This window comes from Triticum aestivum, chromosome 5B (genome assembly GCF_018294505.1).
Source record: "Triticum aestivum cultivar Chinese Spring chromosome 5B, IWGSC CS RefSeq v2.1, whole genome shotgun sequence".
In the NCBI taxonomy this organism is placed as follows: domain Eukaryota; kingdom Viridiplantae; phylum Streptophyta; class Magnoliopsida; order Poales; family Poaceae; genus Triticum; species Triticum aestivum.
In genome coordinates, this window is record NC_057807.1 from 610,858,429 (window position 1) to 610,869,693 (window position 11,265).

An 11,265-nucleotide genomic window follows, 5' to 3' on the forward strand; every position below is an offset into this window, starting at 1 on the left:
TCTCACTACTCCAGCCTGCGCACGCTTAATTTCCGAGTTCTATTCCCCCTAGTTTTCAAGTCTGCACTTGTTGTTTACCTGGCAATAGTAAGCTGTCAATCCTATTAACCCTCAGGAATTTAGCTTGAGCATGAAGTCACATGTTTCAACGTTTGAGTTTGAAACTATTATTCTAAAAAATAATTATTATTTAGTAACAGAAATATTTCTTGAATAAGTAGTTTGACAAGATTTGACCATTGTTTGACCACAATTTGACCAAAAGTCAAAAAAACTAAAATAATTATTTATTAACACTAATATTTCTTGAATAATTAGTTTGACCATATTTTGACTACAATTTGAACAGATTTAACGAAAATTAAAAAAAACTAAAATTTGAGCATATCTTTTTTTCCTTTTAGAATTTGAGGATTCTAAAAATTTGCAAACGGCCATTAAACTGTTTCCATCGGATGCGGATTTTCGTGCTGATTTTTTTGATATATTATACTTTTTTTTCGACACCGTATGCAAAAGATATGGCCGTTTTACTTTTTTATAACATTTTTTTGCAAAACAGGTCCAAATTTAAGTTTTCTAATTTTCCTAACTAGTAGATGTAGTAACATAACTACATCTCGAAGGATTTTAATTTTTGAAGTTTTTATCATTTTCTTTTGTTTTTTACAAAAGTGAAATGGCGATACACGGGGGGTAGAGTTTGAAAATTTCCTTTTAGTCCCGGTTTGTGTCTCCAACCGGGACTAAAGGTTAGACCCATTTTGTCCCGATTTGTGACACAAACCGGCACTATAGGGTAGACCTTTATTCCCGGTTCGTGTCACGAACAGGGACTATAGGGGCTCGTGGGGCTCCGGCCTGACGCCAACCTGCCACCACCCCTTTAGTATCGGTTTGTGACACGAACCGGTACTAAAGGTTCAACACGAACCGGGACTAATGCATAGCCATTCGAACCGGCACTAATGGTCATATTAGTGCCGGTTAATTTACAATCCGAGACTAAAGGGCTGAACATTAGGTCCTTTTTTCTTCTAGTGATTGCAGGGGCTGGCTTTGCGTGCACCAGTTAATTCCATACGTGCCACAATCTCCAGAGAAGCATAAGCACATGGACCCGGACCTGTCTGTTCACATCACACATTAGCTGAACAAACCAATCATCATGGCGCGTTTGATGCTAGTTAAGTCCGGCAATTCCTAGATCTTTGACATGGCCTTCCATAAACGTCGGGCGTTGTCATGGACATATAACAGATGAAAGAAGTCTTCATCCTCTCTTCCGCAACTATGGAAAGTACCATACACCTCCAGCGATATGCGCTCTTTATTCAGCCAAGTTGCTAATGAATCTGTAGCTGCTCGCCAGGCAAAGGATATGACTTTCAGTGGTACTGGACATGACCGAATCAGATTCCAAACGTCCTGTGTCCATCCGGTGACCTGCTAGTGGAAGGGAATAGAGAGCAATTAACCTCATCAGCAGCCAAAACAGCCCCTTCTTCAGGAGCTCTAGCACGTGACAAACGCCGTGCCATGATTGAGACGGGTTTCCCGAAAACACTGTGTCCTCTAAGCGTCCACTTGGGTAATGCTTGGCTTTGAGCAGTCTTGCACATAAGCTATCTGAAAAAATCAAGACACACCAGGCTTGTCTCGTCAACAGAACTTGATTGAAGATTCAAAAAAACCTAAACCCAAGGCCCCCTTGTGACTTCGGCCAGGTCATCTTATGCCAAGATTACTAGTGAGGTTTCCTTTACCTTTCTCTATTCCCTAATAATAGTTCCGAACCATACGTATTCAGGTCATCACAAACACCAAATGGGAACTTGAACACACTCATAATAAAGGTAGGGATTGACTCGGCAACTGACTTAATCGAAGCTTCTTTGCCAGCCTGCATAGGATGCCCATCAAAAGAAAACAAACACTTACTCAACTTAACTTGCAAATCTTGAAGCTTGCCCTTAGTCAATCGACCATCCTGTGTTCGCAGACCCAGATATTTCTGCTCGAAGTCAGAAGATGTGACACTCAATACAGTTTTTATCACTTCTATTGTATCCTCCGGGCAGGATCCGCCAAATAGAATGGATGATTTGAAGGGTTCGATAGCTGAAATGTGGACATAGATTGTACGTGACACTTTTTAAAAATGTTATACAATGTAAAAAAAATGTTCGTGTAATTCAAAATAAAGAAATCGTAGCATTCAAAGAAAATGCACATTACATTTAAAACTATGCTCAAGCGCTTCAAAAATATGTTTGTGACATTTTAGAAAAAATAAATATACAATGTATAAAAATATTCGCATTATTTAAATATTTTGTATAATTTCAAAAAATAATTTCATGAGTATTCGAAAACTATTTAACACGTAGCCAACTATGTTCAAAAACAGGTCAATCCTGTAGACAAATGTTAAAAGTGTCGAGCGCCTCGGCTGCCGTCCCCGCGGATCCACGATGCCCCTCGGCTATTCTCCTCCTCGGACTACACTGCCCTAGCGCAGGCTGTTACTACTCGAGGTGGAAGCTAGGTAGGTGGTGAGCGCCGTGGCACGGGGAGAATTGTTTCGGGGTGGAATGACCTGGCAATATGCCGTATGTATCTACATATGGCGCGAGCGGCGCAGGACGGGCAGTGGCTAGGGTTTCACGACGGAGCGGCGCGCGGCGCACACGGCTACCTCCGCATGAAGCGAACACACGGAGATCAGCCAAGGAGGAGCGAACCAAGGGACAAGCTTTCACCACGCCAGCGCCAGCTATCCGGACCCACGGCGCCTCAGGCCAATCAATCGCTCGTTTCACCGTCCTGCGGATCGACCCCCTGCACCGGATGCCCAGATCCAGCCATCAATCCCCGATCGGATGCTCGAGCCCACGCCTCCATCCCCACCTTATTTGTTACCCGTACCCGCTCGCTCACCCACCTAACGGATGGATGTGTTGGACTTGGATGGCTTTCTAGCCCGCGGATTGAATGATTAGACTTTGACGTTTCTGCAATATACGTAGTACACTTTGTTATATCTGAATAAGTATGTTGCTGAACATCTGTTGACGCGATTCCTAGCTGTGATATGATATCACCGGTTTGAAGACTGCAACCATAATTGATCTTGCGTACTGACTCAAATTTCGGTCCCTTTTCTTGGGCCAACTCCAACCGTCGACACCAAACAGACGTTCGTTTTGACCGGATTAATTCTCTTGGGCCAACTCCAACCATCGAACCCAAACAAACCTTCTCTTGGGCCGGCGAAGAGGGAGAGGTCGACGTTGAGGTCGAGGTCGAACACAATCCGCGTGGACGGCAGGCCGAGGTGCATCTCCAGGTTGAGCCCCTTGGCGGCCGTCCCAGTAGCGGATCCACGACGCCCCTCGGCCATCCTCCTCCTGGATCGACATGAACAAAACTACTCGAGGTCGAAGTAGCTGGTGAGCGCCGTGGCACGGGTGGCGCGCACACGGCTAGACTACCTTCAGACGAAGTAAGCGAGCATGATCCCCGCGAGCGAGTCACGTCGGTCCTCTCGCCTCCCATGGAGCCCTCATATCCAATCGAATGAAAGCAAACCCAACAGATGTGTCCGCTCAACATTTAGAAACTTTTAGTACCATTCAAAAAATGCATGTGACATTTAGAAAATGTTTATGATTTTTTTAAATGTACGTGATACTCTTTTGCGAAATAACTATTTATTACTCAGAATTAGGGACTACAATCTCGTAAGACAATATCTAAGACCTCATTTGGGCCCGAACCAAGCCGAACCATGTTACAACCCTGGCTTCTACCAAAGTTTGCCATAGCATGACTAGCACCATTGCCAATACGACGGATATGAGTAATACTCCCTCCATTCCACAATGTAGTGCGCTCGCGCTTCCCGAGATCCAAATTCGACCGTAAAGTTAACCAACGAGACCGATTGCGGCGGGAGCAACAATTGTATCACCGAATTCGTATTTTCGATATGAATTCAGTGATATAACTTTTCCTCCATCCGCAGTCGGTCTCTTAGAATCTTCTTGATGAAGAATCTATCGGTCATCTCTTCACTTTCCAAGCCGCCAATCTCATTTGTGATGAGAGCAAGCCTAGAGTACATTTCAGCGACACCTTCACCATTCTTCATTTTGAACTTGTCAATTTGACTTTGAAGCACATCCAATTTGGATTCCTTAATGGAGTCGGTACCTCCGTGCATATCAATCAAAGTATTCCAAATTTCCTTTGCATTCTCAAGACGGCTGATTTTGTTGAATTCTTCGGGGCACAATTCATTGAAGTGGATATCACAAGCTTGAGCGTTGTATTGCAGCATCTTCAACTCTTCCACGGTAGCTTCACGGTTCAGTTCTCTCCCATCGAAGAATTCACCTTGCAAGCCAATACATACAATAGCCAAAACGGCGGAGTTATGTCCAAGAATATGCATTTTCATCTTATGCTTCCAACTAGCAAAATTAGTACCATCAAAGTAAGGACCTCTACGGTGGTAATTTCCCTAGCTAGACGCCATACTCTCCTAGGTTGTGAAACCAAGGCTATGATCACCAAAAGCTATGAAAATCAAGGAAAATGGAGACCGTAGCTTTGATACCAATTATAGGATTGAAAGTATGTCTAGAGGGGGGGATTAGACTACATGACCAAATCAAAATCTAGTCTTTTCCCAATTTTAGTTCTTGGAAGATTTTAGCAACTTAGTACAAGTCAAGCAATCACAATACAATTCAAGCAAGTATTCAAAAAGTATATGAGCATCGGAAAGTAAAGCATTCAACTTGCAAGAAAGTAAATGAGATGAGTTTGGAGGGAGCAAATGCAATGTTGACACGGAGATTTTTGGCGTGGTTCCGGCAGGTGGTGCTATCGTATATCCACGTTGATGGAGACTTCAACCCACGAAGGGTAACGGTTGCGCGAATCCACAGAGGGCTCCACCCACGAAGGGTCCACGAAGAAGCAACCTTGTCTATCCCACCATGTCCATCGCCCACGAAGGACTTGCCTCACTAGGGTAGATCTTCATGAAGTAGGCGATCTCCTTGCCCTATATAAACTCCTTGGTTCAACTCCACAATCTTGTCGGAGGCTCCCAAGTGACACCTAACCAATCTAGGAGACACCACTCTCCGAAAGGTAATAGATGGTGTTGATGATGAACTCCTTACTCTTGTGCTTCAAATGATAGTCTCCCCAACACTCAAATCTATCTCATAGGACTGGATTTGGTGGAAAGATGATTTGAGTGGAAAGCAAATTAGGAAAGGCTAGAGATCAAGATTCATATGGTAGGATTGGAATATCTTGGCCTCAACACATTAGTAGGTGGTTCTTTCTTAGAAAATGAATGCTGAAAGTGTAGGCACATTCTGATGGCTTTCTCCATGAATGAAGAAAGGGTGGAGGGGTATATATAGCCTCCACACAAAATCTAACCGTTACACACAATTTACCAAACTTGGTGGGACCAAATCAGAAAATTCGGTCGGACCGATTCAGTTCATAATGTGACCATTAGGCATTTCAGTGGGACCGACATGTCAACTCAGTGGCACTGATATCATTAGGGTTAGGGCATAACATAGTCTCGGTTTGACCGATTACACAAACTCGGTGGGACCGACTTTGGTAATAAGCTAACCAGAGAGTTGGTCAGGCAAACTCGATGGGACCGATTCGCTCATCTCGGTGAGACTGAAACTTTACGAAAAGGAAACAGGGACTTTGCATCGCGAACTCGGTGGGACCGATCGCTCATGGTTAGACCGAAACGTACGAAGGGAAATAGGGAGTTTGCAATCCCATCTCGGTGAGACCGAGATTCTTATCGGTGAGACCGAAGTGACTAGGGTTTCTGGCAGTGGCTATGTCTAACGAACTCGGTGGTGCCGGATAGATCAAATCGGTGGGGCCGAGTTTGACTTTTGGTTTGGGACATATATGGATATGAAAAAATGGTTGAGGGTATTTGGAGCATATCACTAAGCATCATGAGAGCAAGCAAGCCATTAAGCAACACATCATCCTCTTTTAATAGTATTGACTTTCCTATGGACTCAATGTGATCTTGGATCACTAAAAGTAAAATGTAGAGTCTTGAGCTTTAGAGCTTGAGCCAATCCTTTGTCCTTACCATTTTGAGGGTCCACATTTCTAATCCATGCCATGCCAATTATTGAACTTTTCTGAAATATTCATCTTGAAAAGGCATTAGTTCAATGAGCTATATGTTGTCAATGATTACCAAAACCACTCAGGGATAGTTGCACTTTCACGGTGGCGGGGCGCGAGCCGACGACGACGATGACGGCGGCGGCGGAGACTATACCCGTTTCTACAAGCTCCTCGTCATGTAGAAGTCGGGTGGTGGCCGCGTCGTAGCATTAGTTCTAGGCGTAGTTCTAGGCGTAGTTTGCATGTTTTGTATAAATTTTTATGAAATATCGCCAAGTTTGTGCCAGGTCGCCGAGTTTGTACAAATTTCTATGAAAGATCGCTGAGTTTGCGCGATTTTGGCGGCGACCCGAGGCGACGACTAGGACCGCAATCGCCCCCACAAGCCAAGAAACGCTAGTTCGGCCCCAGACGGCTCTTTTTCGGCGTCCTGAAGGCTGAACGGCTGGAGATGCTCTAATGCAGAGGAGCTGTTGGGGTGAATGGATAAAAAAGTGGTGGAGGTCTGCGGATAAGGGCGAACGCTGGCGGCGGGCCACACGATTTGTTACAAAATCGAATGAAGCTTATGTGACTGGTTGAGCGTTCCGCCGGCCAGCCGGCCACAAACTTCTCCCATTATAAAAACAAAGGGCCCTCCACCTACCATTGTAAGTACAATTTCGATCCAGTGTTAGCAACTTACAACAGAAGTGATAAATGCAATCCTAGTGTTGAAGTTGTACAATTAGGCCCCGTTTGGTAGCGAAGTATTTTCTAAGCTTTTTGAGAATACTGCAGTTTTTGAGATTACCACAGTTTTAGTTACAACGAGCTGTTTGTTTGCCCCTAACAACTATTGTTTTAATATTGTAGTATTTGGGAAACTGTAGTTTTTTCTCTGTTTAATAAAAAGAACCCCTGACCTGTTTTTAAAAAACAGAGGAGGCGAAAAGAAGGGAGTCCCCTCGTTATCCTTCCCTGCTCCTCGCTCTGGCTCTCACGCCGCCGCCGCCGCCGCCCTGTCGTCTTCCATCAGCGGCCATGGGGAAACAAAGAGATGGCGATGGAGAGACCAAAGGTGATTACTCTGCCCTCCATCCTCCCTCAACGCTCCTCCCGCCTCTTCCCGCCAACCGCCGGCTCCTTCCTCTGCACGGCCGTGCCGTTCTCCACTGTGCATGCCGCTGGTATCTGCGGACGGCGCCGCGACGCACAATCTCCTCGATGTCGTCCGGCCTTGCTGACGAGAAGGCCGTCCCCGATTCAGGGGCAGAGTAGATTCTCCTTGGATAGATTGAGAAGCAAGATTTAGTGGCGTAAGGCTAGATGCAACCTAGATGATCTTAGCTTGGTGATAGCTTTATGTAGTAGCCCGAAATATGGCGTAAGACAGTCTGCATCGCTGTGATTTTCAGAAATATGTGTTTTATAGAAGCATTGGCTATCTAGGTCGGCTTATACCTAAGCCAAAAGAAAGTAGACAACCAAGCTGCTGCTTGGTCGGCTTATATCAGGCTGTGATTTCAGAAATATGTATGTTACAGAGGCATTGGCTATCTAAGTTTTTGCTGGGTTACCAGCTTACAAATTTTGACAGCCAATCAGGCTGTGGAAGTGTAAATAGACTGTCTAAGACAAACAGTAGAACCCCAATCTCGCTGCTGAAATGCACAACAGTCATACCATAGCGATTTTGCTGTTTTTCATTTAGACAATTCAGATTCCAGTATACCTATTCAAACCTGATTCTCAAAAAAGACAAACCACACCTGGTACTTTTAGCAGGGGGTAGGGGCTAGAGGTGACAGTTCATTAATTTGTAGCATGCACTTTGTAGCTAGCGGTGACAGATTTTTGCCTAGCTCCACGACAGCCTACAAGTCTGCGTACATTAGGATATAATATTTTGTTTTGTGAATGTAATCCATGGTGTGGCGTCATGCACGAGATATTAAGATTTACTGAAGTTGATTTGTTTTAACCAGATATTTATGATAACTCTGATATTTGTTGATTTCGAGTAGGGTCCTTGTCTATTTTCCTGATGTTCTGCTTCCCAATTGCAGACAAGAAAAAGAGAGCATCATGGACCAGTGCTCAACAAGACCTGCTCGTTTCTGTGATGAAAGAGTATGCATATCCAGCTAGATTTCGCGGTCGGAATGGATGGACCAAAGAAGGATGGAATAGCATAACTACACGATTGAATAATCAGTTTCCGAGAGCTAATTTCATTGTTTGTCAACTAAAATTTAGAGAGCAGCGGTTGAAGAAAGAATATTTTGTTGTCAAATCTATTGTAGAGAAGAGTGGCTTCGGTTTTGATCCTATTACAAAAATGCCAACAACCATTGATGAAAAATGGGATGAATTGAGCAAAGAACAACAGAAGTGGAGATACAAAGCTTTCCCTTACTACGATGATTTGCATGCAATTTATGATGGTACGTTGGTTTCACATGTAATGAATTTAGCATATGATCTTGCTTGCTTGTAGTTTACAATTTATTCCTCTGTACCCAGGTAAAACAGCGGAGGGGAAGGGTTGTAAGAGGACAACTGATGTGGTCGAAGAGAAGTCCAGTCCGGCTACAGATTTACCACAAGGGGAAAGCTTCACACAATAGGTTCTAGATGCCGCTGGGCTTAATTCGCCTAGTCCAACATTACCGGCTCCAGGCTTTGAAGGTCATAATTACGAGTGAACTGAAGGCATATATGGTGAGGATGTTGAAGTATTTCCTGTTAACAACACAGAACGTATGGAGAATAACAGTAGACAAATTCCCACAGAACACATGAACACACTTCCTGACCCAACATCTATGAAAAAGGCTAGGACTTGTAAAGGCAATGATGAAGGTAAGGCTAAGAGAGGCAAAGAAACAACGATTGAAGATCTGGTTGCTGTTAGAAAAGAAGAACTTAAAACCTATGTGGATGTAAAGACGAAGCAAATTGAGAGCTATAGAGACGTGAAAATGGCGCTGATGGAAAAAAAGGATCCTGACAAAGATCCTTATTGCATTGCCAATTGCATTGCCAAACTTAAGACCATACCAGATCTCTCAGCAAGTGAACATCTGAAGATGATCGAGTATCTGGAAGGAGAAAGAGTTGACCGTGAAATTTTCATGACAGTGGAGCATGATGTTGTTCTGGAGATCCTCAAGAAAGTGCTTGGCCGTCAAATTTAAAGTAACAATTCATTCTAGTTCTTTTCGTACGAAAAAGAAAATTCTTTGATAGTCTATTATTTGTTTATTGGTTCATATTATTTTAGGTTTATGCTTTTGTTCAAAAGATATTAATGTGCACTGCGCCATGAATAAAAAGAGGAACAAGAATGTATCTCAGCATACATGTGTATTGTGCCATGAATAAAAAGAGGATTACCAATGTATCTCAGCATACATTTTTTCAGCACTAAATTTGGTTTTGACGGTGCTCTGATTCCTTTCATGAAAGTACGGTCCTTAAATTTTTTGTTAGTTCTGCCATGTTATTTGTGCTCCTGCTGTGTAGGTGGCAGTACATGTGTGCTGTATAGTGCAATACTTTTTTTGTGGGCGTCGCGCGTTTGATTAGTTGTTGAGAAGAAAATTGTATTATAGAGGACACAACACTATAGTTGATAGTTGCATCTTACATTACATATCTACTCTTAAAAATGTAAAGTACATTATTAATGAATGAGAAAGCTAGTACATTATTTTGTAAAAAAGATTCTACTGATCATATGAGTTTTATTCTAGCTTCAACAATTCCACAAGTCATGCACTATTTCTTCTAGCGCGCTCCTGCAGATACTCACAGTAGTCTTTCCACATGGATTCAGCAATTTGATCCCTTTTTGAATGACCCAATGCACACCGCTCATTGAGAGATTGTACATCACTTCTGTATTTTGCATCCCCACTTGGAATATCAACTATATTTGTTGGGTCAATATTGGAGCCAACTTGGTCAAACCATTGTTCTCCCCCCTCGTGATTGCAAATAAAGTTATGAAGTGCACAACATGCTATGACAATATCAGGTTGAGATTCAATTGGATAATGTGAAGCACACTTCAATATTGGGAAACGCTTCTTCACAACGCCAATGATATGCTCTATGTGATTACGCAATTGTGCATGTCTGAGATTGAATAGCTCTTTAGCATTCTGTGGCCTTTGGTTGCATCTAGCTTGCTCGTTCAAATGGTACCTTAAATTTCAAAAAATAATGAAGATAGGTGTATTTGCACTTTAGAGTTGTTGCAATAGAAGAACTTGTTTGTACCTGACATTCCGGTAGGGTGCAATAAAATTAGGTGTATTTGCATATCCTGCATCAAACAAATAAAATTTTCCCTCTGGCACATAGAAATTGTTTTCTAGTGCATCTTGTAGCACTCGAGCATCAGAAGCTGAACCTTCCCAGCCCGCACTGACATGGACAAATTGATTTTCAAAATTACATGCCACCATGACATTTTGTGATAATGTTCCTTTTCTATTGCGATATGGGTCTTGTAGTCTCGGAGATATGCTAATCGGAACATGTGTCCCATCAATTGCTCCGATACAATCCTTCATGAAGATAAGAAATATTGATGAGAAATAGGTAACAATATTTATAAATTATATGTAATAACTACAAGATGCATACCTGAAAGTACGACATGAACTTAGGGTTGCTTGAAACTTTTAAAGGAACATTAATTGGTGGCAACTGTATGAGCCGTCCAGATAATGCCATGATGCTTTGTAGCACTTTATTGAAATATGTACTTATAGTTTCACCACTATGTCGAAATCGCCCTTGCAGAGTACGGTTGCTTGCATTCGCCGAAAGGGTGTATAAGAATATTGCTACTTGTTCTTCCACGGAAACAAGCCTCTCATCTTGTAAAAGTTGTCTCTCTCGGAAGCACTTAACCAAATTATGGAATACATATTTTTCCATTCGAAAATCTCTTTTACATCTCAATTCATGACCCTCCAAAACTTCTCTCACATACTTATGTCACGTAAGGATGGAAGTGTGAATACGTTGGCGATTTCTTGAACCTCTCTCGCGTGTGTATACGGCTTCGAT

The 11,265-nt window shown here is 42.8% G+C and overlaps 1 protein-coding gene across 1 annotated transcript; it reads left to right on the forward strand.

The window, feature by feature from the left end:
* The first annotated feature begins 7,135 nt into the window (after positions 1-7,135).
* On the forward strand, positions 7,136-9,389 carry LOC123117141 (uncharacterized protein At2g29880). The gene is made up of 3 exons (XM_044537969.1): positions 7,136-7,261; positions 8,250-8,627; positions 8,707-9,389. The coding sequence occupies exons 1-3, from the start codon at positions 7,225-7,227 to the stop codon at positions 8,808-8,810; spliced, it is 519 nt and encodes a 172-aa protein (XP_044393904.1). The 5' UTR covers positions 7,136-7,224; the 3' UTR covers positions 8,811-9,389.
* The last annotated feature ends 1,876 nt before the right edge of the window (positions 9,390-11,265 follow it).